The 22,304-nt window shown below is 46.3% G+C and overlaps 1 protein-coding gene across 1 annotated transcript in view; it reads right to left on the bottom strand.

Moving 5' to 3' along the window:
* Positions 1 to 22,304, bottom strand: part of EIF3J (eukaryotic translation initiation factor 3 subunit J) — a 49,481-nt gene that overhangs the window by 4,713 nt on the left and 22,464 nt on the right. The window contains exons 2-7 of the mRNA XM_082253185.1: positions 20,923 to 21,023; positions 15,424 to 15,484; positions 11,142 to 11,233; positions 10,697 to 10,808; positions 1,981 to 2,139; positions 18 to 91 (exon numbers count right to left, since the gene is read on the bottom strand). Coding sequence (XP_082109311.1) covers positions 18 to 91; positions 1,981 to 2,139; positions 10,697 to 10,808; positions 11,142 to 11,233; positions 15,424 to 15,484; positions 20,923 to 21,023 — 599 coding nt within the window. The remainder of the gene's footprint in view (positions 1 to 17; positions 92 to 1,980; positions 2,140 to 10,696; positions 10,809 to 11,141; positions 11,234 to 15,423; positions 15,485 to 20,922; positions 21,024 to 22,304) is intronic.

Here is a 22,304-nt window from a genome sequence, read left to right as displayed (position 1 = left end):
TCTGACTAAAGCCTCACCTTTTCTTGTTTCTGTTTCTCGCTGCACAGAACTGTTAGAGTATTCGATACTTTCTTCAAGTCATCTACTTCCACTGTAGGACAAGTCGCTCAGTTAGTAAAGGGACTTTTCATAAAATATATACAAACATGCGATAACTTATAAAACAAAAATGCAAAATAGGCAAATTATTCCCGGACCGGGGGGGGGGGGGGCTGGGGGTCACGGTTTTCTTTAACCTGTGTAATTCTAGTCAGAAAATATAACTTTTTTTTTAATTCTTGTTAAGAGCTGTCCTGTATGAGCACAGAGTGGCTGCCTATTTCTCCACCCCCTGACAATAAGGCATGCTGATTTTGATAGAGTGCTGGTTTATCAGGGTAAATAATGTCTGCACCTTATGAGTCTATGTGGTTGGTGCCAGCAACTCTCCAGTGCTCATGGCTGTTAGCAGGCTGGTCACTCTTAGGTCAGGGGTCGTTAAACTGCGGCCTGTGGGCCGGATGTGTCCCTCTGCTTGCCTTTACCCAACCCCTGGGGCACCATCCCTGCCACCGGCACCAGACGGGGCACCTTTCTTGCCACCGGTACCAGAGACGGTGGCACGATTCCTTCCACTGACAACAATGATGGGACACTTTCTCCCACTGACACCAAGGGGCACTATTCCTCCCACTGACACCAATGATGGGGCACTATTCCTCCCACTGACACCAATGATGGGACACTATTCCTCCCACTGACACCAATGATGGGGCATAATTCCTCCCACTGATATCAATGATGGGGCATAATTCCTCCCACTGATACCAATGATGGGGCACTATTCCTCCCACTGACACCAATGATGGGGCACCATTCCTCCCACTGACACCAATGATGGGGCACTATTCCTCCCACTGATACCAATGATGGGGCACTATTCCTCCCACTGATACCAATGATGGGGCACAATTCCTCCCACTGACACCAATGATGGGGCATAATTCCTCCCACTGATACCAATGATGGGGCACTATTCCTCCCACTGACAGCAATGATGGGGCACTATTCCTCCCACTGACACCAATGATGGGACACCATTTCTCCCACTGACACCAATGATGGGACACTATTCTTCCCACTGACATGAATGATGGGGCACTATTCCTCCCACTGACACCAATGATGGGACACTATTCCTCCCACTGACATGAATGATGGGGCACTATTCCTCCCACTGACATGAATGATGGGGCCCTATTGCTCCCGCTGACATGAATGATGGGGCACTATTCCTCCCACTGACACCAATGATGGGGCACTATTCCTCCCACTGACATGAATGATGGGACACTATTCCTCCCACTGACATGAATGATGGGGCACTATTCCTCCCACTGACACCAATGATGGGGCACTATTACTCCCACTGACACCAATGATGGGGCACTATTCCTCCCACTGACACCAATGATGGGGCACTATTCCTCCCACTGACACCAATGATGGGGCACTATTCCTCCCACTGACACCAATGATGGGGCACTATTCCTCCCACTGATACCAATGATGGGGCACTATTCCTCCCACTGATACCAATGATGGGGCACTATTCCTCCCACTGACACCAATGATGGGGCACTATTCCTCCCACTGACACCAATTACGTATTTTGTTTTTTTTTACCCCCAACTAAACACAAAGCCTATTGTTTACTCACACCACTGGGGTGGCATTTCCTACTGCTGCTGGCCACAGTCTGGCCCCCTCCCCCAAGGTTTGAAGGGCAGTAAACTGGCCCTTTATTTAGACTGTTTGGAGACCCCTGCTCTAAGAATACAGCGCACAAGTGAGTGCAATCTTTTGTGTTTGTTTCATCGTGTTCTTCTCATGGGCAGGCAAGGGGCACATATGCTGGTGCATGCCATGATCAAAGCCCACTACCCACCAAAAAGTTCCAATTCTGCTAACCTCAGCCCAGGATATGCTACTTTTACGTACATGAGATGCAAATGTCTCGCAATAGTGCTTCTAGGAAGGTTGGGTAATAGAGTGATTTCTCATACTGTGTGATCTTCTCCTTCAACAACCTCCCGAATTCTGTAAAGTCATCTCTTGAGGACGGATTCATGGCATCTATTCCAGTGACATTGGTTACACCTATGGGAAAAAAAAAACATTGAATCACTGCCAAAGCCTTTTTAAAGGTATTCTTGGTACATAAAGTGCAATCAGCTTTTTAAAACCAGAACAGAAAAAAAAAAAACACCATTAAGCCTGCTGCCCATGTCAGCTATTGGGCACAAAAAAAAAAGCCTAAAATCGTGACAGCAGATTCGTATATCCAGAGCAGGGATACTAAAATAAATATAATAAAAGCCCCCTTAATTTCACAACTCCATTCCTTCATCAGAGACCCCCGCACCTCTGGGGCTCCTCTTCATTCACATCAGAGCCCCCCTGCACCTCTGGGACTCCCCTTCATTCACATCAGAGCCCCCCTGCACCTCTGGGGCTCCCCTTCATTCACATCAGAGCCCCCCCTGCACCTCTGGGGCTCCCCTTCATTCACATCAGAGCCCCCCCTGCACCTCTGGGGCTCCCCTTCATTCACATCAGAGCCCCCCCTGCACCTCTGGGGCTCCCCTTCATTCACATCAGAGCCCCCCCTGCACCTCTGGGGCTCCCCTTCATTCACATCAGAGCCCCCCTGCACCTCTGGGACCCCCCTTCATTCACATCAGAGCCCCCCCACACCTCTGGGACCCCCCTTCATTCACATCAGAGCCCCCCCACACCTCTGGGGCTCCCCTTCACATCAGAGCCCCCCCGCTCCTCTGGGGCTCCCCTTCACATCAGAGCCCCCCCGCTCCTCTGGGGCTCCCCTTCATTCACATCAGAGCCCCCCCTGCACCTCTGGGGCTCCCCTTCATTCACATCAGAGCCCCCCCTGCACCTCTGGGGCTCCCCTTCATTCACATCAGAGCCCCCCCTGCACCTCTGGGGCTCCCCTTCATTCACATCAGAGCCCCCCCTGCACCTCTGGGGCTCCCCTTCATTCACATCAGAGCCCCCCCTGCACCTCTGGGGCTCCCCTTCATTCACATCAGAGCCCCCCCTGCACCTCTGGGGCTCCCCTTCATTCACATCAGAGCCCCCCCTGCACCTCTGGGACCCCCCTTCATTCACATCAGAGCCCCCCCTGCACCTCTGGGACCCCCCTTCATTCACATCAGAGCCCCCCCACACCTCTGGGGCTCCCCTTCATTCACATCAGAGCCCCCCCCCCACACCTCTGGGGCTCCCCTTCATTCACATAAGAGCCCCCCCCCCCACACCTCTGGGGCTCCCCTTCATTCACATCAGAGCCCCCCCGCACCTCTGGGGCTCCCCTTCACATCAGAGCCCCCCCGCTCCTCTGGGGCTCCCCTTCACATCAGAGCCCCCCCGCTCCTCTGGGGCTCCCCTTCACATCAGAGCGCCTCCCCGCTTCTCTGGGGCTCCCCTTCACATCAGAGCGCCTCCCCGCTCCTCTGGGGCTCCCCTTCACGAGTGCCCCCCCCCAGCTCTTCTGGGGCTCCCCTTCCCGAGTGCCCCCCCCAGCTCTTCTGGGGCTCCCCTTCACGAGTGCCCCCCCCACAGCTCTTCTGGGGCTCCCCTTCACGAGTGTCCCCCCGCTCTTCTGGGGCTCCCCTTCACGAGTGTCCCCCCGCTCCTCTGGGGCTCCCCTTCACGAGTGTCCCCCCGCTCCTCTGGGGCTCCCCTTCACGAGTGTCCCCCCGCTCCTCTGGGGCTCCCCTTCACGAGTGTCCCCCCGCTCCTCTGGGGCTCCCCTTCACGAGTGTCCCCCCGCTCCTCTGGGGCTCCCCTTCACGAGTGTCCCCCCGCTCCTCTGGGGCTCCCCTTCACGAGTGCCCCCCCGCTCCTCTGGGGCTCCCCTTCACGAGTGCCCCCCCGCTCCTCTGGGGCTCCCCTTCACGAGTGCCCCCCCGCTCCTCTGGGGCTCCCCTTCACAAGTGCCCCCCCCCGCTCCTCTGGGGCTCCCCTTCACAAGTGCCCCCCCACTCCTCTGGGGCTCCCCTTCACGAGTGCCCCCCCCACACCTCTGGGGCTCCCCTTCACGAGTGCCCCCCCCCCACACCTCTGGGGGAGGAAGTAAACACTGATCCATTACTTGTACCTATAGGTACTTTAAATATCTCCCAAACAGGCACAGTTTAGGAGAGGTCTAGAATAAATGCAATCAAGAACGTCATCAGTGCATGCGTTCTAAAGGAACGGCCGCCCATGCCGTTCCTTCCGATTCCTGTGCCGTAAACAGTGGCTCCCCCACGCATGTGCGGGTGTGACGTCACGTGGCTCCGGTCACTCACACAGCTGGAGTCCGCAAACCCGGAAGGAAGACGGGAGGAGATGGATGCGGCCTGCAGCGGGTACAAGGCATCAATCGAGGGGTTTGTTTGCAGGCAAGTTTCACATAATGTGCTAGTAGGTCATAAAAAAAAAAAACTGCCAGTTTACTTCCTTTTTAATCTCTATAGGTTTTGTTTAAAAACTTTTTACAGATTACCCGTTTAGAGTTGGAGTTCTAGTCCTGGAATTATTACTTTTGCTCTAAGGGCTGGGGCACTTTCATTTTTCTTTTTTTTTTTTCACACCGTCGCTTTATTTTTTTGATCACTTTGATTGCCGTCACAAGGAATGTAAGCATCTCTTGTGACAGCAATAAGCAGTGACAGGTTCTCTTTATGGAGGGATCTGGGGTCTATAGGACCCCAAACTCCTCCTTTGCACTTGAAAGCATTAAAAACGATCAGCGTTTTTGAATACTTTCAAATTTTTAAAACTGGCGCCTTTAGGACTCCAGTGAAGCGGAAGTGACGCCGCTGCCGGGTTACCACATCAGAGACCGGATCAAAGCCGATTTCGGCACCTTTTTTGGGCCTCTGGAGGTTGTCGGCTGGTTGCTTGGGTCTCCCGGACTGTAGAGCCCGGGTGGAGCAATGGAAGGCGGTTGGGGGGGGGGGGGGGGGGAGAGGGAACGTCCCCTCCTGCTGCTTGTGATAATAATCCAACGACTGCCTAGCAGCATTGGTTGTCGTTACAAGAAAGCTGACCGTTGGCTCTAATAAAATGGTTCCTGGGGTGATGCCTGCAGCTGCATATCATCCCACTACAACCACTTGAAGCAGAATGACTTACAGGTTCATGATTTTGCAGCAAGTGGTTAAACTCCACAACAATGAAGTGATCTAGCAGTTAAGGCCCCTTTCACATGGGGCGGATTCCATCCCGATCAGCAAGGGATCAGCTCACAGTTCCCCCTGATTGAAGCAGAGCAGGTGGATAACACATCCGTGTCCGTGTTTTGGCAGAGCAGACACACTCTTCTCTACAGGCGCCGTCTGTTCACACCCAACTACCTCCAGAGCTGATTAACCATTTGCCGAGCTGCGAGTGCGAACCCAGCGTGCGTGGCGACGTCATGTCCAAGCCCCGCCCTGCGCGGAAGCTTCTGCCCCTGGACGTCGGGTGACAAAACGCGTAGGATGGGGCTTGGACGTGCAGTCACCACGCACACTGGGATCGCACTAGCGGGTCGGAATTGCAGCCGGAAGCAACTTGGCTTTTTGATTATACCGGCATACTGTCAGTGGAGACAGGCAAATGTGAGTGTTCGGATTATTTTACGAAAATAAAAAAAAGTTTAACCCACTTGCCAACCGCAATACGTTTAAATACATTGCAGTTTGCAAGTGGTTTATTTGGGATTACGGCTAAAGATATCAGTCAGAACCCCCGGTATCCTTTCTTACAGCCGGTGGCTGGCTTGCTTGCTCGTGAAAAGTGTTCCGAGAGGCTCATGAGCCGCTGGAGCCCTTTCAGAAGCGGTGGTCCTATCCCCTCCTCCCCCCTCTCAGACTTACCATTTCTGCCGGTTCGCCTGAGAAACGATCCGAAGGTGCCGCCGGCTTGCCACATAGGCAATGAAAGAGTAGATCCGCTTTCATTGCCTCTATGGCCTTGAAGGACCAGCGCAACGTCCCTTCCAGTCTGGGCTTGAAGTCGTCAAGTTTGCTTTTGTTAAAACAAAAACAATCAAAAAAATGTTTTTGGGACCTTTTGCTTTTAAAAGGTAAAGGATAGATTTGGGGTCTTTTTGAGGGGACCTGTCATCCTTATTTCCATTACAAGGGATGTTTCCATGCCTTTAATAGGAACAAAAATTTAACAAAAATAAATAAAAAAAAAAAATTAAAAAGGAAAAGTGTAAAAATAAAAAAAAGAAGAGAAAAATACTTTAAAGCGCCCCGATCGCTCTGTGCAGAAGCAAACGTATACGTAGGTAGCGCATGCATATGTAAACAGTATTCGCACCACATGTGAGGTTTCGCCGCTAACGCTAGAGCAATAATTCTAGTGCTAGACCTCCTCTAACTCTAAACAGGTAACCTGTAAAGGCGTTTAAAGCGTCACCTATGGAGTTTTTAAAGTACCGAAGTTTGACGCTATTTTACAAGCGTGCGCAAATTTAAAGTGTGACATATCAGGTTATCCATTTACTCGCCGTTAACATCCTTCACATTTTACAAAATTGAGGTAGTTTTTTTTTTTTCCAATTCATTAAAGTGTATTTTTGCCCAAAAAAAAAATTGCGTTTGCAAAACTGCTGCGTAAATACCGCGACATAAAAAAAAAATGCAACGATCGCCATTTTATTCCCTTGGGTCCCTGCTAAAAATAAATTTATAAAATGTATGTTTGGGGATTATAATTTAAAAATACTGATTTAAACTTTAAAGTGCAAAAAAAAAAAAAAGCCTGGTCTTCAAGTGGTTAAAGCGGTTGTATCAAAAAAAAAAAAAAAAAAAAAAAGCTACTAGCTCATTATGGAATACTTGCCTTAGAACGAAGCCCTGACAGTCGCCCGGACAACGCTGAGGCAGCAATCTTCCCTCGGCATCTCTTCCAGGTTCAGCGGCTCCGGCCCTGTGAGTGGTGGGAGCCGTGATGACGTCACTCCCGTGCGCATTTTCAGGCAAGGACCTTCAGAGCGCATGCGTCGCTGGCGTCAGCGGCTGCATTCAGGGCGAATATCTCCTAAACTGTGCAGGTTTAGGAGATATAATCCTTTACCTACAGGTAAGCCTATAATAAGGTTTACCTGTAGGTAAAAAAGGTAAAAAGCGGAGTATAGTACCGCTTTAAGATAGTTTTTCTACCACCTCTATGTGATACAATGAGCTATATTAAATGATCATTTTTAAGAGGTCTTTGGGAGTAACGATTTGCAGCTTCACGAATCTCCTCCTCTTAACGCTCTTTCACACGGGCGGTCCGATCAGATCCGCCTGTCAGTTTTTTAGGCGGATATGATCGGATGCCCCATTCAGCCCTATGGAGCAGCGGATGTCAGCGGTGACATGTCCGCTGACAACCGCATCTGATCCTGTCCGTGAAATCCGGACGGATGGAAACCCTATTTTCCATCCGTCCTTGGGATCGGATCGGATGAGAGCGGACAGGCAGTCCGCTCTGATCAGATTCCCCATAGAGAGCAGCGGGGGCTGTGACACCTCCCTCTCCGCACTGCAAGTGAAGACGGAGCTGTCATCCGCCGGCTCAGCGGGGATCGATCCCCGCTGAGAAGCACGGATGCGCCTACGGAGGCGGACCGTGTGAAAGAGCCCTTAGGCTGGGTTCACACATATGCGAATCCGATGTGGGTTCCCCCAATCCAATTTGCATGACAGCAGAGAGTGACTGGCTCTCAATGCAGCCGGTTCACACCTCTCTGGGGGTGGCTGGGGTCCCCATTTAAAAAGGGTCCTGTGCATTTTTGGTTCTGATTTAGGTGCGAATTCAGGCAAAAATTCAGACCTGAATCGGTGAACAGGGACGCACCGGACCCCCTGCTATGAATCGCTGCATTATGTGAACCCAGCTTTACAGTTTCATGTGCTATCAGCTGGTTTATATTACCAGCAATGTGCTCTGGTGAGTTTACCTCATATTTGTGATGTTGGAGAACACAAATTTGGTGAACACTAGGAAGAATTTTTGAAGAATGCACATAAGATTTTGTGTTTTAGAATATAATATGTATGTCAGGGCTCGACAAACCCCGGGTGCCAGATCGCTTATGTAACTAGAATTAGCGACCTGGGGTGCCCTGCAGGAGGTGTCCTGTCCCTTTTGCGTCCCCACCTCCTCCCTGAGTGCACGGACTTCCGCGCCGTCCAAAAATTGAGGCCACGGCTTTTCGGCCTTCTTTTGTGAGATGAGAGGCGCTGGGGAACTGGCGCCCTCTTGTGGTGGCCGGGAGTAATGACTGTTTTCACTGCCGGTTAATGCATTCCCATCTCTTTCCTAAGAGGAGATGAGAGGGAAGTTTTTGCAGGCTTCATCTCCCTGTCCAGTTACCTTTGCTTAAAGGTAAGTGGATAGGAAGTGTGGTTATTAATTTATTTTTTAAATTTAAAAAAAAAATAAAGAATAATTTTTCTTTTTTTAATTATTAAAAAAAAAATAATATTGTCTCTTTTTTTTTTCAATTATTATTAAAAAAAAAATATATATATATATATATATATATATATATATATATATATATATATATATATATATATATATATATATATATATATATATATATATATATATATATATTATTTTTTTTTTTTACTCGCCATGCCACAGCCGGAGGCCCCTTTCACACGGGCTGTCTGATCAGGTCCGCCTGTCAGTTTTTCAGGCAGACCGGATCGGACCCTTCATTCTCCTCTATGGAGCGGTAATCTGCCGCCATCTGATCCTGTCCTCCAAAAACAGATGGATGGTGGTTCTATTTTCTATCCATCCCGTGGATCGGATCAGATGGCATCGGATGGAAAGAGACAGTCTGTTTCCATCCAATTACGCTATAGAGGAGTGGGGTTCTAGTCCTATTTATGTGTAAATTTAGTATCCGTTTTATTAAATAAAGCTTGTTAGTTTTTAAAAAAAAAAAAAAGAAAATGGCTCCTAACTTTTTTAGCTGGCTCCTAGATTTCAGGAAAATTTGTCAAGCCCTGATGTATGTAATATGTATATTATATTATCTCTTTTGCAGGAGTATTGAACCATTATGGTACGGGACTTTTATATAAGATTTATATGAAGTTGTGTGTTTACACATTGCACTTTTTATTGTATTTCTTGAAAAAAAACGATGTACTTGCACACTATGCACATTGGTATATACTGTTTACATGAGTTGGATATAGTTAACCACTTCAGCTCCGGAAGATTTACCCCCTTTCATGACCAGGTCATTTTCTGCGCTAAGGCACTGCGTTACTTTATAAAGTGGTTGTAAACCCACTTTGATGACTTTTACCTATAGATAAGCCTTTATTAAGGCTTACCTCTAGGCACAGTAAATATCTCCCATGAACTTGCACCGTTTAGGAGATATTTACATTGCATGCAGCTGATGACGTCATCGGCGCATGCGCTCTGAAGAAACGGCCGCCCGTGACATTTTTTCAGAACCCTGTGCCGTGACTGGCGGCTCCCGCGTGCATGCGTCACGCGGCTCTGGCCAGTAATACAGCCGGAGTCCGCTTCGTTGCACCTAAGTGTCACATAATGTGCTAGTATGCGATGTATACTAGCACATTATGCATTTACTTTGCAGGGGGGGAAAAAAAACATTAAGAGTTTCCTTTCTCTAACTGACAATTGCGCAGTCGTGTGAACCGTGTACCCAAATTAAATAGATTCCTTTTTTGGTCACCTCTGGGTTTTTATTTTTTGCACAAAGAAAAAAAAAAAAAATTTTTTTGCTTTCTGCTTCTAAATTTTTTGATGCAGTTCTATTTTTTTTTTTTTTTTTACAAAAAAATGATATATAGAATATATCAAAAATATAATTTTTTTTGTAAAAAAAAAAAAAAACAAAAAGATAGAACTGCATCAAAAAATTTAGAAGCAGATGCTATCCAGTTTTTATGTAAAGACATCAAAAGTTATATATATATATATTTTTCATCCCCCCCCCCCTTTTTTGGAGGTATTTGGTCACCTCTGGATTTTTTTTTTCACAAAGCAAAAAAAAAAAAAGTATTTTTTGCTTTCTGCCTCTAAATTTTTATATATATTTATATATCATTTTTTTTGTAAAAAAAAAAAAAAAAAAAGATAGAACTGCATCAAAAAATTAAGAGGCAGAAAGCAAAAAATATTGGTTTGTTTTTTTTTTTTGCTTTGTGCAAAAAATAAAAATCCAGGTGACCAAATACCTCCAAAAAAAAAGTGTGGGGGGGGGGGGGGGGGTGAAAAAATATATATAACTTTTGATGTCTTTACATAAAAACTGGATAGCATCTGCTTCTAAATTTTTTGATGCAGTTCTATCTTTTTTTTTTTTACTATATATATATATATATATATATATATATATATATATATATATATATCATTTTTTTTTTTTTTTTTTACAAAAAAAGATAGAACTGCATCAAAAAATTTAGAAGCAGATGCTATCCAGTTTTTATGTAAAGACATCAAAAGTAATATAAATATATATATATATATATATATATATATATATATTTATTATTTTTATTTTTTTCACCCCCCCCTTTACAAAATCAAATACGTTTGACACTATCAATATCAGATATCAAATCACTGGATATTAATAGAAAAGAAAAAAAAAATATTAACTATTTACCAAAAGCTTCTTTTGCTAACTCCAGGTCAGCTTCCTCTTGCAGTTTCTTTAGTCGCAGTTTCTCTGCTAGTTGCTCCTCCGGTGACAATTCTTCAGCTTCAGGCTCCTCTATCTGAACACAGAAGCACAATCTGAATCTATGACACCTCCAGACACAGGAAATGTCCAAAACAGATTTCTGTGTCTAATTTTTTTTATTAAGATTTTGAACATCAAACAAAAAATAAAGACATTGCTGGGTAGCACAAAATTAGTACAAAATACACAGGCAGTATACAAGAAAACTGGTGACGATAATAGATGATCAGGGTTTTGCTATGAACCCACAGAAAGTCCATAAGCAGGTGTGAGAAACTACATCAAAGTGGTCGACCAAGAAAAAACCCGCTATGGCTCCAAAACGGACTTCATCTTTTCTACAAACAAGCAGTGCCTATTTGCTCACCCTTTTTTTAAGTTCTTCTTGTTTCTTTTTCAGATTCCTTTCTTTTTCTTTAATTTTTTCATTCAACTTCTTTTTGTCGCTAATTTTAGTTTCTACAAATGAAAAAAAATAAATAAAATGAATACATTTTAAGATGCAAGTCCCAGATTAAGGAAGTGGGGAGGGAATATAAAAAATTAAAAATACAAAAAAAACGTACCTACCTGCTGTCCCTTGCTGGCTCTAAGCCTGAGAATTGAGCGAACACATAATTGCTGATCGCTCAGCTATCGGTCTGCTTAGGGCAATTCTTAGGGCAGAGAGAGATGATTGTCAGTCACAGCAGCTCTGCCCCCTTCAGCGCTCACTAGAGCACCGGTATGCGGAGGGGACGGGAATGACAGGCTCAGGGTCTAAGCGGCATGCTGAAAGGTTGAGCCAGCTGCCTGCAAGTCATCTGGGTGGATCCAGATATTATTGTCGGGATCCCTCCAGAGAGTCTGGAGCAGGGGTGCACCGATCCGACTTTTCTTGTCCCGATATCTGGCATTGTGTATTCCATTCACAGGCGGAGTGCATCTGATATCACTCCGCCTGTAAACCGGACCTATACAGGAAGTAGCGGCTCCCATCCCATACTACTACTACACCAAGTAAGGGACAGCTGAGCCGGGACTCCGCAAAACCGCATCGGCCCATGGATCGGCGGCTCCGTGCAAGTAAGTGACAGCTGAGCCAGTACTCAGCAAAACCGGATCGGCGGCTCCGTGCAAGTGACGGCTGAGCCAGGACTCAGCAAAACCGGATCGGCCCGTGGATCGGTGGCTCCGTGCAAGTGACGGCTGAGCCAGGACTCAGCAAAACCGGATCGGCCCGCATATCGGTGGCTCCGTGCAAGTGACGGCTGAGCCAGGACTCCGCAAAACCGGATTGGCCCGTGGATCGGTTAATTTTACCGATCCCCCGATCCAGCTATTGTGGCAGTATCGGCGCCGATATCCGATCCCAATATCGGATCGGTGAACCCTAGTCTGGAGCAGCTCTGTGATGTCAGCAGACTTTAGTATGCTACCAGCTGATTCTATTTTAAAAGGAGAGCACAAGGGCACTCCTTTGACCCACATGGGAAGTATGACCAAAAAAGCTTTGGTCATACCTCTTAAAACAATTTCAGTCATACATGATTAACCTCCCTGGTGGTCTGATTATGTCAGGATTTCTGTGCTAAAAGCGGTAACATTATACATTTTAAAACTCACCTTCCCTGCGATCGCTGTTGGAAATTTTGAAGAATCATTTGATATTCTTCCCAAATTCCACAAGCGATGTGCCAGAAAGAGACATCAGAATTGTCGCTGTCGTCACTTTCCGTACCGGATGACCAATTTTCCCACCAATCACCATCGCTCAGTTCTTCAAGTAACTCCGTTTCGCTGTCATTGTTTTCCAGTTCGTCTAAAAGCGCTTTTTCACAAAGAATGCTTTTTGGACGCCATGGTCGTTCTCTATTTTCCAGGCACAAAGAACGGGAAAAGCACAGGCAGGGCACTGGAAAAGTCACCATGTGAAATCCTGTGGTGAAATGGGATGATACAGTGTAATCCAATCACAGCTTTCTATCATGTTATTTGGTGTATGTACATTTTTCAATTTGCCGCCGGTTCCACCCCCCTGCTTCACAACGCTTGCAGGCAAGGGAACCCGAGACAGGTGCCAGCATCTGCCGAGCACACAGCGAGAGGGCAGCGGGACTACGGCGGGGGAATCGCAGGGGAAGGTGAGTTTAAGAGCCGGTTCATACTGAGGCAACACAACTTCGGGGGGCGACCTGTGAAGTCGCATGCACCGCCACTTTGGCGCGACTTGCAGGGACTTCACATAATGGAAGTCTATGCAAGTCGCCCAAAAGTAGTACAGGACCCTTTTTTTAAGTCGGAGCGACTTGTGTCGCTCCTATTAGAACGGGTCCTGTACTACTCAATGGACTGCGACCGACCGCGACTTGTCAGGCTGACAAGTCGCGCTAATGTGAATGGGCTCTTAAAATATAAAACAGATTTCCATGCAAAACAATGTACCGCTTTTAGCACAGAAATCCTGACATAATCAGACCGCCAGGGAGGTTAAAAGGAGAAGTTCACTTTAAAAAAAATAGAAATAAAAAAATAAAAATGCACGTTTTTGCAGGTAAAAAATGTGCATTTATAATTTGCTGTTGCAGGATCGCATAAAGCATTGCACCAGTGATTAGCAGATCACTGGTGCCATGCAGGTCTTCTGCGGATCTGTCAGTGTATTTGTGTGCCCGTACATCCCGTACGAGTAAACCGATAACACTGACAGGAAGAATCAATGACCAACCACAGTGATGCAAAGGCTGCTGGACTTTGTAGTTTTCTATTCACAGAGGACTGTGAAGGAGTGAGGTGGGCAGAGCACCGCACAGTGGCATCTTTCTTGATTTGTGGCAACAGACATGGGGAGAAGATCACCAATCTGCTGTCACAGTGGAGATTCAGTGAGGGGGTGACCGGTGCATTCATAACATGCTACACCCTGAATGTGGCGGTAACATGTAGCATGTTATGAAAGGTGAACTTATCCTTTAACAAGCCAGGAATTGTTGCACATAACACAATCAACTCCGTGATACTTCCCTCTAACAGTCCAACGTCCCTTGCTGGCATCTTCCAGGTATCAGGCTGCAGTCATCTTCACTGGCCGGCGAGGGATGATGCCACTCCTGCGCATGAGTGCAGTTATCCCAGCACACAAGCACAGCGGAGGGTACATTCCAAAGACCACTGCGAGCAGGTAGGTAGGTTTATTTTATTCGAGTACAGCCTGCCTGCTCGTAGTTTTTGAAAGCGAGACTTAAGTTCCGCTTTACCTGCGCATACCCTCAACATTCAAACGGGGAACATTTTACTTCCCCATTTTCCCACAGCGTGTATACCAGTGATGGCGAACCTATGGCACCCGTGCCACAGCTGGCACGGAGAGCCCTCTCTGTGGGCACACGAGAGCCGCCACCACTGCCCGCACTGCGACAAGGGGAGAAGGGAGCGCGGGCTGTCAGTGTGCAAGCAGCGTGGGGACAGGGACAAAGCAGTGCTTGAAGGGATCGCCGCCTACTCCGATTCCTTCTGCCTCCCCATTGGCTAAAGCCAGGGACCAATGAGGAGCCAGGACAAGTGCACCATGGGACATTTAGTCCCGGAAGACTATGGCTCCTTTTTAGCATCAGCATGCCCTGTAAAAAAAGGGGAGGGAAAGCCTGGAGCCCGGAAAAAAAAAAAAAAAAAAAAAAAAAAGGGCTGAGAGAGAAGGGAGAACAAGGGTGAGAGGAGGCTGAGGTGGTTTAGGAGGGAGAGGAAGCCCAAGCCACAACAGCCCCTCGAGTTGAACCAGCCAGAGAGGAGCAAGAGGACGGTGCCGAGAGGACGCCAGGGTTAGAAGGGTGATCAAAGGCACCAACAAAAGGAGAAGCTGCTGCCAGGCGCACTGACACTGGACGCCGGAGCCGGGTGAGTGCTGAAATGACTACAATCCCTCTTGGAGTGTGCGTTCCTCACCTGCGTGGCTGGGTGTCTACAGTTAAAGGCTACGTTCACATGTGGGCGCAACGGATCAGGGCAGAATCACCGCGATTCTGCCCGCAATCCGGAAATCATTGCAAATCGCGGGACGCCTGTGCGATGCCCGTGATTTGCAATGGCACCCCAAACGATGTGCAATGTTGCTGTGATTTCCGCCTGCCGAATCGCGGTAACATCGCGCAAACAATTGCGGGACGCATGACGCCCAAAAAAGGTACAAGAGCTTCTTTTGTGCATCATGCGTCCCGCGATTCTGTTTGCGCAAAGTTACCGTGATTCGGCAGGCGGAAATCGCGGCAACATCGCACAGCGTTTGGGGAGCCATGGCAAATCACGGGCAACGCACTGACGTCCCGCAATTTGCAATGATTTCCGGATCGCGGTGATTCTGCCCGTGAACTGCTGCGCCCACATGTGAACGTAGCCTAATTGCAGTGTTGGCACTTTGAAAAAAAAATAAGTTGGTTTTGTGATGAAGTTTGGGCACTCGGCTCAAAAAGGTTCGCCATTACTGGTGTATACAGTTCAGGCTGTGGACCCACCTAGGAAGGACTCTAAGGCCTGCTCAGACTGGCTGCAGGGAATGATGGGTAATTCATAAAATGTGAAGTAAAAACCAATAGGAGCGCTTTTTACCTTTTACATATTTCCGCATAGTATTGCATAAGCTCACCGAAATGGCCCATTACCCCCCAATGCCTTACCTGCTTTCTGGGGCTCTGTCTGACCCTCGGCCTTTTCTGCTTCCTCATCATCCCAATTATCCTAAAAAGAAAAAAAAAAAAACACAGACATTACAGAACAGTCAAATGATTGTGTGCGCTACACTAAAACAATGTGACAATTAGACAAATCAGAAAATAAAAACAAGCCAAATCTGAATCCAGCAACTTTTTTATTTTGAATTTAGAGTGGGCAATTGTTTTTTTTTGGGGGGGGGGAGGGGTTGCTGAGAATCTCTTGGTATTGGACCATGTCTACAGGTTAACCGCTTGGGGACCGCCCACCGTACATATACTGCGGCAGGACAGCCACTCTGTGCTAATCTTGTACCTGGTAACATTATCAGCGTGCCAACCACCCCACCTATGCTGCAATTCACTGCAGCACAAGCCAATCAGTGGGTGCCGGCAGACATCCAGTACCAGGCACCTACAAATCAGCTTCTGCCGTCAACACTCATAGCAGAAGCGGCGCATGTCACCCGCAGGCAGAAGTGCAGGATCATCTATATAGAAGTGATCCTGCACAGAGCTGCCGCCCTGTAGCAGTAAAGCGGATATGTGGCAGACAGACAGTGGGTAAAAATTTCAGGCCATTTTAGGCCTGAATAGAAGTTTAAACCCCCAAATGCTGACGATTGGAGGGTGCCAGAGGACATTGAGTGCCTGGCACCTACGGATCTGCTTCTGCTATGAAGAATCACAGCTGAAGCGGCCCCGCTGGTGGTATGTGCGCGCCCCCTGCAGTTGGAATTGCATAATTACTGGTTCTGGCCAGCTCAGTAGAAAGTTTTAAAAAAGTCCTGGATTCTTTCCTGGGTGTACATAATATAAATGGGTACTGATATTTATAGGTAAAGTTGATCCAGGGAATATCTGATTGCCTCTCGGGAGATCAGGAAGGAATTTTTTTTCCCCTGCTGAAGCAAACCGGATCATACTTTGTTTTTTTTTTGCCCTCCTCTGGATCAACTGTGGGTATTGATTGCCTATAATTAGGAATATATATAGATAGATATTTCTATCTATGCATCCCTCCATATAGAATTTTTTTTCCCCCCTCGGTTGGTTGAACTAGATGGACTGTATTTCTACAGCCAGACTAACTATCATATGTATGTATATACAGTGGGTACGGAAAGTATTCAGACCCCCTTAAATTTTTCACTCTTTGTTATATTGCAGCCATTTGCTAAAATCATTTAAGTTCATTCTTCTTCCTCATGAATGTACACATAGCACCCCATACTGACAGAAAAACACAGAATTGTTGACAATGTTGCAGATTTATTAAAATAGAAAAACTGAAATATCACATGGTCCTAAGTATTCAGACCCTTTGCTCAGTATTTAGTAGAAGCCCCCTTTTGATCTAATACAGCCAGGAGTCTTTTTGGGAAAGATGCAACAAGTCTTTCACACCTGGATTTGGGGATCCTCTGCCATTCCTCCTTGCAGATCCTCTCCAGTTCTGTCAGGTTGGATGGTAAACGTTGGTGGACAGCCATTTTTAGGTCTCTCCAGAGATGCTCAATTGGGTTTAAGTTAGGGCTCTGGCTGGGCCATTCAAGAACAGTCACGGAGTTGTGAAGCCACTCCTTCGTTATTTTAGCTGTGTGCTTAGGGTCATTGTCTTGTTGGAAGGTAAACCTTCGGCCCAGTCTGAGGTCCAGAGCACTCTGGAGAAGGTTTTTGTCCAGGATATCCCTGTACTTGGCCGCATTCATCTTTCCCTCGATTGCAACCAGTCGTCCTGTCCCTGCAGCTGAAAAACACCCCCACAGCATGATGCTGCCACCACCATGCTTCACTGTTGGGACTGTATTGGACAGGTGATGAGCAGTGCCTGGTTTTCTCCACACATACCGCTTAGAATTAAGGCCAAAAAGTTCTATTTTGGTCCCATCAGACCAGAGAATCTTATTTCTCACCATCTTGGAGTCCTTCAGGTGTTTTTTAGCAAACTCCATGCGGGCTTTCATGTGTCTTACACTGAGGAGAGGCTTCCGTCGGGCCACTCTGCCATAACCCCGACTGGTGGAGGGCTGCAGTGATGGTTGACTTTCTACAACTTTCTCCCATCTCCTGACTGCATCTCTGGAGCTCAGCCACAGTGATCTTTGGGTTCTTCTTTACCTCTCACCCCAAGGCTCTTCTCCCCCGATTGCTCAGTTTGGCCGGACGGCCAGCTCTAGGAAGGGTTCTGGTCGTCTCAAATGTCTTCCATTTAAGGATTATGGAGGCCATTGTGCTCTTAGGAACCTTAAGTGCAGCAGAAATCTTTTTGTAACCTTGGCCAGATCTGTGCCTTGCCACAATTCTGTATCTGAGCTCTTCAGGCAGTTCCTTTGACCTCATGATTCTCATTTGCTCTGACATGCATTGTGATCTGGAAGGTCTTATATAGACAGGTGTGTGGCTTTCCTAATCAAGTCCAATCAGTATAATCAAACACAGCTGGACTCAAATGAAGGTGTAGAACCATCTCAAGGATGATCAGAAGAAATGGAAAGCACCTGAGTTAAATATATGTGTGTCACAGCAAAGGGTCTGAATACTTAGGGCCATGTGATATTTCAGTTTTTCTTTTTTAATAAATCTGCAACAATGTCAACAATTCTGTGTTTTTCTGTCAGTATGGGGTGCTATGTGTACATTCATGAGGAAGAAGAATGAACTTAAATGATTTTAGCAAATGGCTGCAATATAACAAAGAGTGAAAAATTTAAGGGGGTCTGAATACTTTCCGTACCCACTGTACATACACACGGTATGGTATAATTATATATATATATATATATATATATATATATAATCCTGTGCACAGTTGTGCGGCCCTGTAGCAGTAAAACTACTGCTATAGGGCGGTCAGCAATTGTTAATATCTCTATTCTGCCCCTCCCATCACCAATTTAAATACACGTTGAGTTTGGTTATGCTAGCAAAGGTAATAATCCACATGACCCGAACCTCCAACAAACAGGAAAACAACAAGCACAAGATAATTTATGATCTTGCTGCATATTTAAACCCAGTGTTAGCACAAGTCAAATATAAAGATTATAATTTAAAGTGGTTCTAAAGCCTGAATAGGTTTTAAATTCTATGCATTAGGGTAAAAAAATTCTTCTGTGCCACAGATAAAACCATGTCCCTGCCTCCCCCCTATAATAACTTGAGATCATTCCTGATCCAGCACTGTGCATGAGAGCAGCGTCTGTCTCCCCTCCACTGGCTCCCGCTGCTGTCAAATTCTTAACGAGGGGGGGTGAATGAGAGCCAGGAGCACCGGTGGGGGACATGAGAAGAGGATTGGGGCTGCTCTGTGCAAAACCATTCCACAGAACAGGTAAGTATAACATGTTATTTACCCCTTTATGCCTAAGCCTTTTTCTGACACTGGCTACTTACAAAGTTAAAAATCTGTATTTTTTGCTAGAAAATGACTTAGAACTTCCAAATATACATATATTTTTGGCAGAGACCCTAGAGAACAAAATGGCGGTCGTTGCGATATTTTATGTCCCACTGTATTTGCGCAGCGGCCTTTTCCATTTTACTATTGGATTTGTTTTATAGCAGAAAGTATATATATATATATATATATAATCTGTCTCTATCTATCTATCTATATATATCTATATCTATATATATATATATATATATCTCTATCTATATATATCCCGATTGGTTCTCTCCTCTCCCGGCCAGCCTGGGACGGAAACACCGCGGATCTGGAAGGACGCCGAGCTATGATAGATGCTTACACCTCCATGTAATTTCTTAATTATAATAGGTGTCAATAAAATTATTTACATGCTCCACTGAGTGGTGCCTTTCTCTCTTTTCTGCATATGCAACAAATAATTTCCATGACTTTTCCAAATCTTTTGGGTTAAGTTAATTTTCCAACACTTTTCCAGGCCTGGAAAGTGCCATTTTAAAATCCCACAACTTTTCCAGGTTTTTCATGACCGTACAAACCCTGTAGATGATATTTAGTAATTAGGTATGTGGGTTACAATTACTAAGGGATTGTCCACACCAGCTGCATGCATTGCACGCAGCGACTGCTGTGTGGTGCTGAGATCAGAGCAGTGATGTGGTGAGCTCAATGAACTTTGAGATATCACACCAACATCTCAAAGTTCAATCGCCAGCCGCACGGTACGAGGCAGTGGGCTGCCTTGCACTGCAAAAAAAAAAAAAAAGTTATGCATGCAGTACTTTTTTATTAGTGCTCTGCTCACAATGTAGTGGTGTGAACTGGGCAGATAGGGAGACAAGGCACTTTGCCCCATCCATGCGGGGTGATTGCTCTAGAATAGCCGCCCACCGCATGTAGTGTGAACATACCCCCAGTTCACGTGACTTGTCATGCGATTTGACAGGTCCAAATTGCATGACAAGTCGCACCCTATTGTCAGCAATAGAACTGTTCAAGCTGCCGACTTTGAAAAAAAAAAAAAAAAAAAAGTAGTTTCTGCACTATTTTTGGTGATTTCAGTTGTGAGTTGTATAGACATCCGTGAATGAAGTCACACAGATGTTAGCCAAGTTCGAATTACCTGCGGCTTTGAAATCATGCGATTTCAAGCGAAGGCCCGTGATTTAAGCGCCACAATCAGTGTAAACAGGTGCTAAAGGAACATAAAATAAAGAACACTAAGCCGGGGCTCACACTAATGCGGTGTGAGACACTGCATGTAATTTGCACAGGAATCGCAGCACATTCCTGTGCAAATTACATGCGGTGTGTCTGGGGTGAGATTTGAGCCATGGATTTGTATGGCTCCACAGTGCATTTGCACCAAACTCGTGCAGGATCCTTTTTTTTTTTTTTTTGTCCGCACCAGAATCGGATCGCATGGGTGTTCTGCAAATCGTACTGCGTTTTCCAAACTCATTTCGGGTGTAGTTAACTTAATATACACCCCGCAATCGGTTCGCATGAAATGGGCTGCGATTTTGATGCAGGACGGAATCTGCAACCACATCCAGTGTGAACTGAGGGCTTAAAGTCTCTCTTTTTAGTTATATAAACATGTTATACTTCCCTCCTCTGTGCAGTTGGTTTGAACAGAGCAGCCCGGGTCCTCTTCTGTGCTTCTGGCCCCTCTTTTCTGCTGAGTGCCCCCCCCCCCCACAGCAAGCTGCTTTCTATGGGGGCACCCGAGCCAAGGCTGCGTACCCATTCAACACAGAGCTGTGGCCTAACCAAGCCCCCTTTCTCTCATTGGCTGACTGACTTTGATTGACAGCAGTGGGAGCCAATGGCACTGCACTGCTGTCTTAGCCAAAAAAGGAGGGGAGTCTCGGACAGCCAAGACACTCCTGCAACAAAGCTGGACTTAGATGGGCTCAGATAAGTATGGGGGGGGGGGGGGCTGCTACACACAGAAAGATTTTTATCTTTATGCATAGAATGCACCTTCCTGACTTCACAATCACTTTAATGTTTGTTTGAAACAATGTAATAACCTTGACTTCCTCCTCTTCATCTTCTCCCTCCCAGCGGTCTGTTGATGTCACTGCAGGAGGAGCCTTTCGAGCGGGATCTTCAGGCTCAAAGTCGTCCACCTCTGTATGAAGAAAAAAAAAAAAAAAAAAAAAGGAGGATTGTTGAGAAATTTAGAAAATACCCTAGGAAATCTTACTGGGACAACCTGTACTAACTGGAAGGGTAGATAAGCAGACAGTTAAGTATAAAGTACCGCCCTAAATTTACATATTTCCATTCTTGCCTGTATGCACACATGGGGTCAAAAACTTCAGATATAAAACAAAAAACACCACAGGGTTCTTTATCTCATAGAACAGGTGCAGGTACACATTACACTCTTTAGCTCTTTGGCCCCCTCTGCTGGCCTTTTCTAAATCGGCACCACAATCCCACCGCCAGCCTATAATACATGCATTGCACTACAACATAAGAATAAGTTAGGGGCATCTACTACGGTAAGTACTAAGCTGCTAAAAGAAAAAAAAATATTTGTTGGTAATTTATTCAGGTAACGTGCAATGACATTACAGCCAATAGATTTGCAGTTTTTTTTTTTCTAACCACTGCTGCCCACCATAGCAGATTTACTGCTACAGGTCTGCAGCTATACACTGGATCTCACACACACACTATAATTATATATATATATATATATATATATATATATATATATATATAGATAGATAATATATATATATATAGATAGAGTAAGTGCGCATCTTCACTGGGATTCAATTACCCTGTCAACGATTCGATTCTGCAATGCATCACAATTACTGCCTGTGGTTTTCATTAAAAAATTCAAGCAATCAGACGCACTCCGATAGTCCGGTCGCCAGTGGCGCACTCCCCCCCCTGCCCCAATCACCAGCATAGCACCCTGCCACCACACCAGGAGGTGGACCAGACCCCACCATACAGCCCCAGCATAAGTTAGAGGGGGAGTAGGATGGGGGCGATAGATGAAGGGGATGCCTGACGAGAAGGAGGGTAACCCGGGGTTCCGACCGTCCCAAGGAAGGAACTCGTCACTTCTGGTGCAGGCGCGGCATCCCTGCACAGCTTCTGGGCATGCACAGAAGCTGTTTAGCAGGGAATGCCGCACCTGCATCGGAAGTGATGAGCGGGGCCGGTGCAGGCGCATTGATTCCTGGGAGCGATGACGTTCAGCTCCCAGGAATCATCGCAAACCGCAAGTGACGGCGCGGGCCGCGGCCGCAGAGGGAGGAAGTGGAAGGAAGGCGAGTATATTTTCTTCTATAATAAGGTAATTAAACAAAAAAAAAAAAAAAAAAAATCGCCAGCATCTATTTTTTTAGGTTGCCCTCAGCTCAGATTTATCGATTTTGAGGCCGGAACT

The sequence above is a fragment of the Pelophylax lessonae genome, assembly GCF_965119305.1.
Source record: "Pelophylax lessonae genome assembly, chromosome: 4".
NCBI lineage: Eukaryota > Metazoa > Chordata > Amphibia > Anura > Ranidae > Pelophylax > Pelophylax lessonae.
The sequence above is the reverse complement of the archived record's forward strand: the minus strand, read 5'-3'. Positions and strand labels throughout refer to the sequence as shown.